We start from the raw sequence: 13,660 nt of genomic DNA on the forward strand, positions 1-13,660 counted from the left end.
TACTACGTGATTCTATAGCTTATAGTTATAGTATAGCAGTTTGACGTGACAGCCTCCGTAGTAGTTGATGATCGATTTGGGATGATAGTGATATTTAATGTTCATGATATCCAACCTATTCTGGATATGTCTACTCGAATGCTCTACCGGAATGCTACATGTACAGATGACACTATGTACTCGGTTCCAATGACATCAAATGTATATACGAGTAAGGTGGGAATGCAAGGTGATGAGGAAGGAAGTACTCCTCACTTCTTCTTCGGGGCCGTCACCTGGCCAGCCTTGAAATCTGTTGACGGCATGAATGAGTATCCATCCAACCGCAGTTGCGAACGCACAATTTTGAAACTTACAAAGGATATCGCCGTCTTGCACAACGTAGTCCTTGCCCTTCTGGACGTATTTACCACCGGCCTTCACGGCGGCGTCGGATCCCAACTCCTTCAGGTCATCGTATCGCATCACTTCTGCCATGATGAAAGCCTAACGTGTATATATCGCAGTGAGCCACTCTGTGAAGCTGCACGGGCAACCTGACTCTGGAGCGAACGTAAGACTCAGGTGACGCTTCTTACCTTTTCGAAATCTGTGTGGATTGTTCCGGCAGCTTGGGGTGCCTTGGTGTTCTTGCGAATCGTCCAGGCACGCACTTCATCCGGTCCGCCAGTGAAGACTATAACGACAGCAACACAAGAACAGAGTCAGAACACATAGTAATGGAGGGGAAACACGACCCAAATTGAATCGCGGCCGTTGGGAAAGCCTTACAATAGATTAGGCCCAGCGCATTGTATCCAGCAACGATGATCTTGTTGAAGACGGAGGTGACCGGGGCGGCGAGCTCGTGCTTTGTCTGAAGGTCCTTGAGGTACTCGAGCCTCTGCGCTGGCTCCAATTCGGTGAGCTTCTGCTCCATAACACCAGAGTACGGGATGAGGATGTCTCCGGGATGGTTAGTGTCGATCCACTGCTTGATCTTGGGAAGCCATTTGTTCTTCTTTCTTGCGTAGTCACGCTCGCTCAAGTTGCACTAAATCATGAAGTCCATGTGCTCCGTCAGTCATCCCACTGAGCTCTAAGAAAAGCGGTAGTTGCCCCTCCATTACCAGGTAAACCACGGGCTTTGCCGTAATGAGCTGCAGAGAGTTGATAATCTCTATTTCCTTCCCGCTCCAGTCGCCATCTCGGACATCCTTCTTGGACTCGACAACCCATTTGTAGACCTTCTCTACAATGTCACACTCCTCCTTCTTTGCCTTGTCGGCAGCACCGCCACCCTTGCCGATACGGCGGACATCCTTTTGCCTGGCGTCAAGCTGCTTCGTCAGGAACTCTTCGTCTTTGAGACGGAGTTCCTCGTGGATGATAGCGAGATCGCGGACCTGCAAGAACGCGCGTTATGAGAGATTCGCCCAGGGCCTTTTTCATCCGATAAGCAGCACGGCGCTCATACCGGGTCAAGGTCGCCCTCAACGTGAATGACATCGGCGTCATCGAAAGCACGAACTAGATGGAAGATTCCATCGACGGCGCGGATGTGACTCAAGAAAGCGTTGCCGAGCCCCTGTCCTTCAGCAGCGCCCTTCACAAGTCCAGCAATGTCTGGAAAAACACGGACAAACGAAGTCAGCACCGGTGACTCGGAGGCATATGGAGCCCGCCATGCCGCCATGCAGGATACACACCGGTGACAGTCAGAAAAGCAGGGACTTTGTTCGCAGGTTTGTAGTGCTCGCAGAGCCAGTCGAAGCGAGGGTCCTCAACCTGAGCTCGTGCTTCTGACGGGTCAATTGTGCAGAAAGGGTAGTTCTACGAGCAAAACAGTACTATCGTGAACAAAAGCGACCATAATCGGAAAGATTCTGCAATAATCGAGCGGCGCTCACCTCAGCAGACACCACGGAGTTGGTCAAGGCGTTGAAGAATGAACTTTTTCCAACATTTGGTAAACCCACAATACCCATTTTCAGATTATTGCCGGGTCTGCCCAGCAGGGGCTTCTCGACGGCCACTTGCTTCTTGGGAGGCATCCTTGCTCGTTAACTGCTGCGAATGACTCGGTGAAATGGACAGATCAACGCTTGAGGCCGAGGTCGGGCGAGAAGAGAGGTGGCCCAAACTTTCGAGCGTGAAATGTAAAAATTAAACCTTTAAGCCTTAAGCCTTGAGGTCAGTAAGGATTGGCCGACGTTTCGTACGCATGACGATCGCCCCATCTTTTCTGCTGGCGAATTCCTAAAGCAACTGGCATGGTGCAGGCTCTAGTAACCATACACGGAGATCTTGGACTTGCATGTCATGCTCCTAGTCATGGTGCCATGGCCGAGATGTCGATGATCGAGAAGAACGCGTTGCTCGTCAGAACAACGGGGTCCCCCAAGATCATTTCCTTCACGCTAAGAGAATCTCACAGACGTACAGTATATTAAGGATATATAGAGTCTGGGAAGGGTTGGGCTAATAGTGCAGATACCTGAAACGTGGAGCTCAATGGAGCCAGCCGTGGACTCGTTCCAGTCGGTCTTGACGCCTCCATGCCTATCCTCCTCGTACACGTCGACCAGGTCGCCAACGCTCACAACGACGAACAACTCGGATACCAGATCCTCATGCCCACTGACCTCCAGCGGATTCTCCTGCTCCGTGAATGACTTGGAGTCCTTTGATCCCTCAACTTCAAGCGCTTATCCATCGACGCAGGTTTCGCAGTTGAGAAGGGATAGGCTAGACGCTCGGCCCGTGGAGCGTGCAGTCGGACCTACGAACACCGCCGACATCAGGCCGGTCCTTTCAGGCACGGGCCATATTGCAGCTGAGGCTGTTCGAAGTAGGATTTCGCATACCGAAGTGAGACTTGCACAGCCGTCGAAAGAAGGGACCGCGGGCACCAGCAGCAGGGAGGATGTTGATCAGGAGAGTCGGTTGGAGGAGGTTGTGCCGTTGCGTCAACAAAAATCCGGTGGGCAGGCCACGAATGTCGACTCGGAAGCATCGAATGCATTTGGAAAGGGTCAACATGCAGCACCGACTAGGGCTCTGCACCTTTCCACAGTACCCGTCAGCCAGCGAAAGAGTGATGTGACGAGGGAAACAGCAAACTTCGGCAAGCGAAGCATGGACGGTAGGTGGGTCTCACTTTGAGAAGATGCTCAGTGCTCTCGGCAAAATCTCACACCTGCCGTCATGAACCCAGGGGCTTCGATGTTGAAGTCGGAGCGAACAATGTCCCGCAAGGATGGTATGGTTTTCAGTATAGCCGTCTTCCCTTCCACGATAAAGTTCTTAAAAGCTGCTTCTCTACTTTCGGGCGCAGATGTGTCCACTGGCATTCGTCCGAGGGGGGATCTAGGAACGCAAACATCATACAATTCCGAACCGCCTTGCCGCATAGAGCGCGTCAAAGTCGCAGACAAATCCTCGCAAACCCTGAAACCAAATTTCAATCTGGAGATGGAGAAGGACTCTATGATCATCGCGCAGAACACTCAGATCAAGGCATTGAGAGTGAAAGTCGCGGAAGCGACGGTAAGAAGGCTTGGCCATCGAGATCTGAGGCCCGTGAAGAAGCTCACTGCTCTTCAAATTGAGAACAGACGCATATCACAAAACTCCAACGGTCGAACGAACGAATCAGATCAGATTTATCGGCAGCCCAGAGGGATTTGGAAGTGTTGCACACCGCACATACGATCACTACGGAGCAATTGCAGGGGGCCAATGGCGAGAACGATCGCTTGACCGATGTTCTTCGGGATCATGAAGACAAAAGCCGAGAGTATGAAGAAGAAATTCTCCGACTACACAAGGCTGAGGTGAAAATCATCTAGTTCACGATCGGATGAGACCAATGTGCTGACATTCATGTCGTCTTCCAGCGAGATCACCAAGCGAAGTATGCCGCTTTGGAAGCGAAATATGCACAGAGCAAAGCCATCCACGATCAAGTCAATGCCACCGCCGAGAAGAATGTGGAATACCTGAAGTCTCTCTTGACAAAGGTATTGGATGAACCCGTGGTGTCTTCAAGCGCACGCAGCTGCTAGTGGGCAATCGCTCTTAACCGTCATCGGATACTTATCAATCCTGTCTGTCAACCATAGGTTTTCGATAGCCCTATCAGCACTGAACAGGATCGCGAGAACGGAACCTCGGGGCATTCGGATAGGGGTGAGTCTCAAGGAGAACCTCGCCAGACCGATCCGAAGTCAGGATGCAGACATCTGGCTTCGGTCGAAGTAGACCGATTCCAAACCCGCGTCAAGGAGCTCCTGGACACTGTCAGACGATTGGAGGAGACTGCCAGGCGATTGGAGTACGAAAAAGAGACAATCGAGGAGCGCGAAAATGAAAAGCTTCAAAAAATGGTCGGTGAACCGCCGACGCTGCCTTTCCGTCATACTTCGAACTTTGCTGATCATCAAGCGTCTCCAGGATCAGTCTCTGAGATTGGAGATGATTGCGCATGATAGGACCAAATCGCAAATGCAAACTACAAGAGAAGCTTTGAAAACTTTCAAGGCTCAACTGGTTCAAGCTGTAAGCACAAACGCCGACCGGTTAGGCCAGGTAGACTTCGTCATGGCCCGACCCTTACCGCCCCTTGTCCTTGCAGAATGGATCCATCGATACACTTACAGCTTCGAACAAAACACTGGAGTCTTCGTACCAGAACCTGCAACGGGTACACACGCAACGCAAAAACTATGCGTCGTCCCTGCAACGGCAAATCGAGGATCTTCAAACTCGACTCAAAAAGATCTCAGCGACTCACGAAGAAGAGATGGCTAAAACAGTCCGGCAGCTCAACCAGAAATGGCGAGTGGACATGAAGCGCCAGAAAGAAGCGCTGGAGTACAAACTTCTGAAGGTTGATGAAAAGCCGAAACCCATTGTGCCGGAGGTTGAAGATCTAGATGCGGACTTCAAACCGCGAGTGACGAAGAAGCCGGTGACTGATAGGTCGACTCAAATTATCAACGCATTTGAGCGTGCAATCAAGACCTGGGTGTGGGCGAAGGTGGAGGGACATCCGATACGGCCTGAATCGATTACCCCTGGGCGGCCGCGAATTCCGCCCGTGCCGATGCATTTTCAGCAGCCAGAAGAAGATCCGCAGATGTTGGAACGGTTGGATCAGATATCTAGAACGGTAAATACTCCTGGACGATGCGACGTCACCATCCTAGTGGCAAGTCGCTAATGAGTGTCAAGTAGATCTTAAACATTGACTACCATTCGATTCTATCGCCACCACCATCTCCCTCCGGAATCGGAGGCCCGTGGGATCCATCACGGGCGGCAGATGACGAAGCTATCGTGCATACGCATAGGTTTCGAAAGTGGTAAGGTGTCTGAAGATGCAAAGCACATGATCGAATGTGTCTCCCGAGCCCTTTTCTGATGCTCTTCCCGTCGCAGTCTGGAGAGGCCAGTGTTTGAGGATGATCTTGTGGAATACTTTTGCGACCTATGGGTTCAACTGCACAATCGAGGACGGTGATAGTCCATCCACGGCTTGTTTTGGGGAGACTTGGCTGTGACAGGCGTCGATCGGCGGCCTCTGTTGCTTTTAGAGGACACTGTATGGTATGAATCGCGAATCTTCTCAAACATTAATGGCGCGAGGAACTTGAACGGGGAAGTTGAACCCCTGTACATACATGCAATATGCGGAAAACATAAGCACAGCTCTATAGACGTGGTGTATATGTACTGTACAGTATATCCGCTTGAGCAGCTCTCATCAAGTCCGTCACGTCGGAGTTTCTCGAGGTCGAACAGAGGACGGAGGATCGGACGGCGCAGCTAACACAAGAGTATGACAAGACATTGACAGCGCGTGATTTTGAGAGTCCGCTGACCCTGTTTTTAGCAACAGCGGTTTCTTCCAGGATTTTACACAGTATTTAGGCGTTTAGGCACCGGACGTGCATGTTTGATTAGGGCAGACTAAGGGATGTGGCGGAAATCGGGTCATACAGATTAGCGGACACCTAATCGACCGCGTTGTGCCGCCGAGAGCGCCCGTTCCGCGGTAAAGCATTCCTCCTTACACGAGATTTTGCTGTCACAAGGCTCCGCGCTTCAAGGAGTTGTCGCATGCCAGCCAGCGCTGCCCAACGCGCCTGCTTTCCTTCCACACCAACCTTGTGCGGTGGAAGTTCCCACCACCATACAAAACCCGAGTAAACACACCAGAATTCCCCACCACCCCGCAGCAATACACGCACGCAGCAACACACCCTTAGCATCTTACACTACTCAGCTGTGAAAGCCACCATCTTGTCGGACCAGTATCTTCTCAGTTTACAGCTGCTCACATCTTCGCCACAATGTCTGCCCTTAACCTCAAGGCTCCTGGGTAAGTTCCCACCATTTGCGGAGTTTTCGGCGAAGTTTCTGGCAATGGAGGCATCTTCGTTTCTCACGGCCGCTCCCTCACCTTTCAGCCCTGAGGAATTGAAAGCCGAGCGCGAGCTAGGCACTTTTCCCATCCGCCAAATGACTTACTTTTTGGATGGTGGCGAAAAGCAAACCAAGGTGGGCTGCATTCGCGGTCGGGTGGTTTCTCAGGCACCAGCAGCTTACTCTAGCTCTCATCCCATTCATCAGCTGAAGGAGAAGATCATGCTGTCGCTGGAGAGGGATCCTGTCTGGAACGTCAGCGACCAGCACGACTTGACTTTGCAGCAGAAGCGTGAGAGGAGTATGCAAAAGGTAATGTCCGACACATCTTCTCCGCGGAGAAGGAATGTTCTCTGATTCCTCTCAAATCTTAGGTCCGGAGAGCCGCGCACTCCGTTGCCAGCGAACCTACAGCAGTTTTCAGGAAGAGGATGGAGTTGATCAGTGTCTTGGACCCAGGAACGTGGACTCGTATCGGTGTCCATTATGGTGCGTCCTCACGTCCGATCATGTCCCTCCTCTGAAATGTTTACTCATGGGTTCCCATTCTAGGTCTTTTCTTCGGAGCCTTGAGTGGTGGCGCCACCCCCGAGCAGCTCTCGTACTGGGCGCAAAAGGGCGCCGTCACACTGAATGGCCTGATTGGCTGTTTCGGAATGACCGAATTGGGCCACGGATCCAATGTCGCTGGTCTGGAAACCACTGCAACCTACGACGAGACTTCTGACGAATTCGTCATTCATACTCCTACTCTGACCGGTAAGTCAGTGCTTGTCAATGGGCCTATGGATGGTGGATACAATCGCCTGACAAGCCTCGTCTAGCTACCAAGTGGTGGATTGGAGGAGCCGCACAGACAGCAACGCACTGCGTTGTCTTCGCTCAGCTTGTGGTCAAGGGCAAAAAATATGGCGTGAAGAACTTCGTCGTTCCCCTGCGGGATACCGAAACATTCGAATGTTTCCCCGGAATCGTTATTGGAGACATCGGGGCGAAGATGGTGAGTACTTTTCCGTCGGAATATGCAAACGAAGGCCCATGAGCTAATCCGAATTTGCTTAGGGTCGAGATGGTGTCGACAACGGTAGGCAGCTACGATCGGTCATATAGCCCCTTTCGCAATGATCTCATCACTCTCAATAGGCTACATCCAGTTCACACATGTCCGCATTCCACGATCGTACATGTTGATGAAGCACACAAAAGTCAACCGCCGCGGTGAGGTGAAGGAGCCACCACTCCAGCAGCTGACATATGGAGCCCTCATTCAGGGTCGTGTATCTATGGTTATTGGTAAGGAGGCAAGCCCACCATCGCCTTTGCGCGGAAGGAATGCTGATCCCGTTCAACGTACCAGATTCTTCGTCCATCTCAAAGAAGGCTTTGACCATTGCCATCCGATATGCCGCTATCCGTAGACAATTCGGCGCAAAGCCCGGTCAACCCGAGACCAAAATTTTGGACTATGTCATTCACCAGTACCGTTTGATGCCACTACTCTCGCAAGCGGTGAGCATGTGCGTTCGTCGTGTAGGTTGGCAGGCCATGGGCTCAAACATCTTTTTTCCTCCGCCAGTTCGCGATGCACTTCACTGCCATCGAGGTTCTTCGTATGTACGATGAGCTCATGGCGAACATGGATTCCTTACAGCCAGGGGATAAGAACCTTGGAGACGTTCTTGAGAAGCTCAAGGAGTTGCACGGTACCAGTGCGGGTCTCAAGGCGTTCTCGACGTGGTCGACACTGAATATCATCGATCAATGCCGTCAATCTTGCGGTGGTCACGGTTACTCGGCCTACACTGGGCTTGCATCGCTCTACAGTGACTTTGCCGTCCACTGCACATGGGAGGTTGGTACTGCTACACGTGTGCATTCCAGTCAAGTGGCGATTGGGTATTGATCTGCTTCACTCTAGGGTGACAACACCATCTTGACGTTGCAAGGGGGAAGGTATCTCATCGGCTGTTACCGCGAAGCCAAAGCTGGCAAACGTCAAGCAGGTGGCGTCGCCTACCTGAACAACTTGGACACCCTTCTGAACAAGAAGTGCGCTGCCAAGTCGCAAGAAGACATCACAAACCTGAACGTCATCGAGGAGGCATTCTGGCTTGTTTCTGGAAATGTCGTCAAGAAGGCTGGCGAGGACTTTGAAGATGGTCTGAAGCGTGGATTGAAGGACGATGAGTCTTACGAGGAGTGCTGTAAGTCATACCATTTGACCGTATACAGAAGTGGGATCACGCAAACTGATCTCATCCTTCCATCCAGCGCAAGCCCGTCTGTACGCCAGCAAGATCCACAGTCTCGGGTACTTCTTCCACCGCTTCAAGTCCGGCATTTCCCGCGCTCCTGCTGAGCTTCTGCCCATCCTTGAGCGCCTCTGCTTGCTTTATGGGCTGTACTCCATCGTAGAGAACGCAGGACCTTTCCTGCAATACGGATACTTCACCCCACAACAGGTGCGTGTCCCGTATACCATCTTCGAAAGGAGGTCTTCATCGTACTGACGATCTGCGTCGTTTCTCAGATGGACTGGATTCGCGCAAGTGTTGCCATTCTGTGCAAGGAAGTCCGTCATCAAGCCATCCCATTGACGGACGCTTTCAACTACTCCGACTTCATGTTAAACTCGCCATTGGGACGGTACGACGGAAACGCCTACGAGGCGTACTTTGGCATGGTTCAACAAGCTCACAAGGCCGGAGCTGTCCCCTCTTACTTCAAAACGGAGGTGCGTACATGTTGTGCATTGCTGCTTTCGCAGCGTCCATACTGATTGACCCTCTGCCCGTTCCAGACATACCCATTGTTGCACCGCAAGCTTGAGGCAGACGATGTGCTGGAGTTGGATGAGGAGGACGACGAGTAGACTACATCTATTCAGTTGCCGCTAACGATAGTAGCCCCTTTCGTTGTCGGAAGCCAGAGTTGCTCGAGCAGAACAGTCACCATTCCATGCCTTTACCACTCATACTTTCTTTCCGATAGACTCATAATATTTTGCGAATTTTTGTCGTGGACTCCCTAGACATAGGAAGCTGATCTGACGTGGACAATGGCACTTGCTGCTTGTTTGCGCGGTGGTCCTATCAAAAACGCCGTTGTGTTTTCATCCCACTGGTTGAGTCCGCCTCCGTCTCTCTATCACATGGACCCCCTGGTGGTAACTCCCTGTGTGCTGGACGACCCTCCGCCTCCCTCATCGTGACGAAAAGGGGCATTGTTTGCCGAGTGCCACGCATCTCACTGCCCATCAAGATGTCCTCGCGCTATCCGGCCGACGGCCCCAATGCCCACCAATATCCCCCCCGCACATTCACACCGACAATCCCATCGCCAATGTTTCGTAGCGCAAACCGCCGACAATCCCCCGTGTCCCACAAATCCGATTGCGGGCGCGGTCCAACTGATGCCTTCCCGCTAAGATCTCGTCGCACATCCCCTCCCTCCGTGTCATCCATTCATTCAAGATTCATCCATGAGGAGCTCCAACAAACCGCGGCAGTCGGTATGCGTTGCACGAAATAAGAATATGGTTTTGCAAACAGTTCCCTATTTGACATTATCGACCAAATACAAAAACCCAAGATAGGGTAGTGTGGAGTGATGTTTACAGCAAGACTGAGTGAGCTTAAGCAGTCTCGGGCTTGGCGATGATGTCGGAGTCACCAGCGTCGATGATGGACAGAACACCGACACGGAAGTATTTCCCGCAGGCAGTGCCGAGGTCGATGTTGTCTGGTAGACGATAGAAAAGAGTAGAATCGATGATCAGTTCGGGTCCTTTCACTCATGGTTCAATGGGGCCGGACCAAAGCCACCATCTCTAATGAGTTTCTTGAAAAACGACTGCAGAAACGAAGCAACTCGTGGAACCGCTGAAACTCACTTCCAGTGTAGTGGTGGACACCAGTCTTAGACAACATGGCGTAGTACTCGAGCTCAGACTTCCTCAAAGGGGGGCAGTTACCGGCCACAATGATGAGCTTGCTCTTTCCCTGACGGAGGGTCTTGAGAGTCGACTTGTACCCAAGAGTGTACTTGCCGCTCTTCATCACGAGGGCGAGCCTCGAGTTGATGGACTCTGGTTTGTGCGAAGAACGAGCATAAATTCCGTCAGCAATTCCATTCATGACATATACGTTCGTCGCCGAGCGTCCATCCATCCATCCATCGGCTGCTTTTACGTCCTGCTGAACGTGGCGGCGAGAGACACATACCGATGCTCTTCTTGCTCTTCTTCTGAGTGGGTGCCATTGTGACGGTTTGTCGAGTGAGTTGACCCTCCTACGTTTGATGCGTGGAAACTGGGTGTGCTTTCGGCTGGATTGAGACGAAGAGAGCGGGCGACACCAGGATAGCCTGTCGAAGCTGGCAATATAAGTGTGGGACGTAGCACGTGAACAACATTTAAACCTCTCATAGGCGGTCAAATCTGGTGGCCGGAATGCAACGGGACGTCGAGACTCGACGACGCAAGCACCGGTTTGGTTTCGTACTAGGAATTACCGGACGACCCGACAGTTTCAACCACAGCAGCCAAAATGGTTTCTCAAGCTCCTCCTTACCGCACCTTCTTCGGCCAGCGTGTGTGGCCGGCGCCCATTCTGAAACTGTACTTTCCGTTCTTCATCTCGGGTCCCCTCGCCTTCTTCCTGTTCAGCTACGCTCACACCAAGATGATGGGCAGTACGTTGACCAACTTGTCGTTCACGAGGGATTATAGTGAGGCAGGCTGGATGAGTGGTGAATAGAGAGAGAGCTTTGATAGCAATATCACGAAAGGAAGGAGTTTCTGGATACGAGGGAAAGACCCGTCGGAGAAACCTGTGACATTCGAGAGTGGCTTTGTACTTCCCAGTGTATATTTCTCACCACATCCTTTCCCCTCTCTTCGACAGGCGCAAGCGACAAGTGGGTCAACATTGTGTAAGTGATGTTATCCCCTGTCTCATGCTGGATAGAATGACTCCTGGTTATTGCGGTCAAGCTGACACCTCACTCCTTCCAGCAACAACGTCCGCAACGCCACCGAGCAACAAAAGCTCAAGCAAGCTGCTCAGCAATACGCCGAAGCGCACAAGCACTAGAATGTGGGACGAAAAATAGTCGAATTAGACCGCAAAATCGAAGACTGTGCTTGTAGAAACGCCGAAGTCACAGCCCTTCTGTCTCGGTCATACCCCTCCCTTGATGTGCGAATCTTCATATACAGTGCTTTGTGGGAATTGCAGAATTTTCAGATGAACGGTCTTCTCAGTTTCGATACGCTGCGGTGCGAATGTTTCCGGTCCGCTTTCATTTCGGCGAACCATATGAGCCTGACTTTTGGATCACTGGAGGGGGGATCTTGATGGGGGCAGTATGAATAAGGACGGGCGGGAATGCAGGAAGAAGGGTGGGCGGGGCCAGTCGCGTGAGCCCAGTTGGGTGCTTGACGGACTATGCGACCGACGACACATGCCCACCTGCGAGTGCGGTGACGTTGGTCCCTAACCGTTTGAGGCATAATTGCGCACGCACTCCTCGCCAGGTCGCCTCTTCCAGTCACTTAGAACACAGCGGAAGCTCAGTTTTCCATACACAATGGATCCCACTCGGTCCATTGCAGGTCAAGTTCCGTAAGTACGGGGCAAGGTTCTCTTTCAAGATTCAATCCTGCTGAGGACTCTATTACTATTATGTTCAGCGGCCATCTTCGATAACGGATTATAATGCTACGCCGTGCTAGCGGTATGCAACTCTAGGGCGTACCACCTAGTCCCAATGATATCCGTCCACGCTACGGAAGATGATTCCAATTCACCTCCGTCAAACCCCTTTCCTTCAACCATTCATTTGCCTTCGAAAAATGCTTACACCCGAACCATCCCCCCTGATTTGCACTCATTGGGCTAGGATGCTTCGACATCAGCACCAGATGCTTTTTCTTATCTATACTCGTGCCCTTCTTCTGCGCAAATGCACCCCACAGCATAAACACCAACCCGTCCCCGCTTTTGTTCAACTGCTGAATGATAGCGTCCGTGAACGTCTGCCAGCCTATATCGGCATGACTGTTGGCTTCTTTCTTTCGTACGGTCAACGTGGCGTTCAGAAGTAGCACGCCTTCTGTGCACCATCCTTCAAGCGATCCGTGATCCGGTTTCTGGAACCCGTCCGCACCCAGATCTGATTCGAGCTCACGAAAGATATTCTGCAGTGAGGGTGGTCGCGTCACGCCTTTCTTGACGGAGAAGCAGAGCCCATGTGCTTGATTGGGCCCGTGGTAGGGGTCCTGCCCTATGATGACTACCTTCACTTTATTGAGCTACGACCGATCAGAGAAAGGAGGCAGCTTCAGAATCCGAATCCGACTCTGAAAAAGGGAAATCAAAGCATGCGTCGGCAATACCACCTACCGGGCATTTCGTAAACGTATAAATCTCATTTGCCGCGGGGTACACCACCTTCCCTTTTCGCGCTTCTTCATCCAAGAATCTCTTAATCTTTTGGAAATATGGTTTCTGCATTTCGGGGAGGAAAGCCTGATACCAGTCCGGACCCATTGTTTGCCGTTCCAGCTGAAGTAGATTCGAAGCCTCACGCAGCTTTAATGCCTTCTGCCGGTTCGCTTCAATTTTCTGCAGCTTTATATTGAGACGGATGTTTTAGAAGACGGCGAAAGGACCGCCGTTCGTGGTCCAATTTCATTTCTACCTGCTCATCGCTCAAAGATGCGTCCACGTCCTTCTTTACTCCGTCTGCGACCTCGACAGCCTTTCTCGCCAACGGGTTCTCTCCCTCTGACGTTGGGGCATCCACAGCCGCCGCGTTGACTCCCTCACTAGTCTCCACTTTCCGGCGCTTCGTAGGCATTGTGGAGGTGGTGGACGTGTTCTCGACGGGTTTGAAGTAGTTACGTATCATGCTTGAATGGTGGACGGGAGTTGGAGTTCGCGGACACCTCGGCTCCACTGCTATTGCCACGACACTTGGGAGCTTTATTGAGGGTCGAAAGAGACGGGAATGTCTCGACGTGAGCATTTTCGGACACGAGCTGCCGATATCCGGTGTCAGATCGGACGCGTTTCTCGTCGTCGACAGCCGCGAGCCCTCATACCAGCCCCCATTCAAAGCACCACAGACTGTCCATCGAACCTCCCTGGCATCTGGTTGCTCGGCATCTAAGCGGAGAGCTTTAGCGAAGACTAAACTGGGCGACGGCCGAATTTAGATCAAGGATGTGGCCACGCTATTCGACATCCTT

The 13,660-nt window shown here is 51.9% G+C and overlaps 6 protein-coding genes across 6 annotated transcripts; 3 read left to right on the top strand and 3 right to left on the bottom strand.

Moving 5' to 3' along the window:
- Positions 1 to 115: 115 nt before the first annotated feature.
- On the bottom strand, positions 116 to 2,033 carry EV422DRAFT_597428 (P-loop containing nucleoside triphosphate hydrolase protein; the record flags this gene model as incomplete). Its single annotated transcript, XM_053073625.1, has 8 exons — positions 116 to 292; positions 357 to 486; positions 579 to 676; positions 772 to 1,033; positions 1,110 to 1,385; positions 1,457 to 1,605; positions 1,689 to 1,812; positions 1,890 to 2,033. The coding sequence occupies 8 exons, from the start codon at positions 2,031 to 2,033 to the stop codon at positions 252 to 254; spliced, it is 1,224 nt and encodes a 407-aa protein (XP_052924631.1). The 3' UTR covers positions 116 to 251.
- A 1,069-nt stretch (positions 2,034 to 3,102) lies between these two features.
- EV422DRAFT_532368 (uncharacterized protein) lies at positions 3,103 to 5,819 on the top strand. Its single transcript, XM_053070529.1, has 9 exons — positions 3,103 to 3,128; positions 3,197 to 3,528; positions 3,597 to 3,815; positions 3,879 to 4,001; positions 4,104 to 4,367; positions 4,435 to 4,539; positions 4,616 to 5,152; positions 5,218 to 5,345; positions 5,422 to 5,819. Exons 2-9 carry the CDS (start codon positions 3,205 to 3,207, stop codon positions 5,501 to 5,503), a joined length of 1,782 nt encoding a protein of 593 aa, XP_052924632.1. The 5' UTR covers positions 3,103 to 3,128; positions 3,197 to 3,204; the 3' UTR covers positions 5,504 to 5,819.
- Positions 5,820 to 6,335: 516 nt separating this feature from the next.
- EV422DRAFT_568272 (acyl-CoA dehydrogenase/oxidase C-terminal) lies at positions 6,336 to 9,280 on the top strand (the record flags this gene model as incomplete). The annotated part of the gene is made up of 14 exons (XM_053072631.1): positions 6,336 to 6,364; positions 6,453 to 6,543; positions 6,616 to 6,720; positions 6,783 to 6,897; positions 6,961 to 7,167; positions 7,233 to 7,408; positions 7,471 to 7,492; positions 7,552 to 7,701; positions 7,766 to 7,917; positions 7,985 to 8,260; positions 8,327 to 8,612; positions 8,680 to 8,870; positions 8,939 to 9,142; positions 9,209 to 9,280. The coding sequence occupies 14 exons, from the start codon at positions 6,336 to 6,338 to the stop codon at positions 9,278 to 9,280; spliced, it is 2,076 nt and encodes a 691-aa protein (XP_052924633.1).
- A 642-nt stretch (positions 9,281 to 9,922) lies between these two features.
- Positions 9,923 to 10,869, bottom strand: EV422DRAFT_532370 (50S ribosomal protein L30e-like protein). The gene is made up of 3 exons (XM_053070530.1): positions 10,632 to 10,869; positions 10,301 to 10,495; positions 9,923 to 10,149 (listed from the first exon to the last, which is right to left on the bottom strand). Exons 1-3 carry the CDS (start codon positions 10,666 to 10,668, stop codon positions 10,043 to 10,045), a joined length of 339 nt encoding a protein of 112 aa, XP_052924634.1. The 5' UTR covers positions 10,669 to 10,869; the 3' UTR covers positions 9,923 to 10,042.
- On the top strand, positions 10,870 to 11,762 carry EV422DRAFT_532374 (uncharacterized protein). The gene is made up of 3 exons (XM_053070531.1): positions 10,870 to 11,100; positions 11,313 to 11,340; positions 11,423 to 11,762. The coding sequence occupies exons 1-3, from the start codon at positions 10,956 to 10,958 to the stop codon at positions 11,499 to 11,501; spliced, it is 252 nt and encodes an 83-aa protein (XP_052924635.1). The 5' UTR covers positions 10,870 to 10,955; the 3' UTR covers positions 11,502 to 11,762.
- A 431-nt stretch (positions 11,763 to 12,193) lies between these two features.
- Positions 12,194 to 13,010, bottom strand: EV422DRAFT_497288 (uracil-DNA glycosylase-like protein; the record flags this gene model as incomplete). The annotated part of the gene is made up of 2 exons (XM_053067935.1): positions 12,194 to 12,721; positions 12,813 to 13,010. Coding segments are annotated over 2 exons (726 nt in total), but the record flags the coding sequence as incomplete, so codon positions are not given.
- Between the last annotated feature and the right edge of the window lie 650 nt (positions 13,011 to 13,660).

Source organism: Fimicolochytrium jonesii (genome assembly GCF_025526975.1).
Source record: "Fimicolochytrium jonesii strain JEL569 chromosome Unknown EV422scaffold_15, whole genome shotgun sequence".
NCBI lineage: Eukaryota > Fungi > Chytridiomycota > Chytridiomycetes > Spizellomycetales > Powellomycetaceae > Fimicolochytrium > Fimicolochytrium jonesii.

Bases quoted from the DNA above. Each gene is read 5' to 3' on its own strand.
- EV422DRAFT_532374 (XM_053070531.1), top strand. From the start codon at position 10,956: ATGGTTTCTCAAGCTCCTCCTTACCGCACCTTCTTCGGCCAGCGTGTG. The intron at 11,101-11,312 runs GTACGTTGACCA...TCTCTTCGACAG, and splicing joins TCACACCAAGATGATGGGCA to GCGCAAGCGACAAGTGGGTC. The intron at 11,341-11,422 runs GTAAGTGATGTT...CACTCCTTCCAG, and splicing joins GACAAGTGGGTCAACATTGT to CAACAACGTCCGCAACGCCA.
- EV422DRAFT_532370 (XM_053070530.1), bottom strand. From the start codon at position 10,668: ATGGCACCCACTCAGAAGAAGAGCAAGAAGAGCATCG. The intron at 10,496-10,631 runs GTATGTGTCTCT...CGCACAAACCAG, and splicing joins GAAGAGCAAGAAGAGCATCG to AGTCCATCAACTCGAGGCTC. The intron at 10,150-10,300 runs GTGAGTTTCAGC...ATCGTCTACCAG, and splicing joins TGTCCACCACTACACTGGAA to ACAACATCGACCTCGGCACT.
- EV422DRAFT_532368 (XM_053070529.1), top strand. From the start codon at position 3,205: ATGTTGAAGTCGGAGCGAACAATGTCCCGCAAGGATGGTATGGTTTTC. The intron at 3,529-3,596 runs GTAAGAAGGCTT...AATTGAGAACAG, and splicing joins TGAAAGTCGCGGAAGCGACG to ACGCATATCACAAAACTCCA. The intron at 4,368-4,434 runs GTCGGTGAACCG...AAGCGTCTCCAG, and splicing joins ATGAAAAGCTTCAAAAAATG to GATCAGTCTCTGAGATTGGA.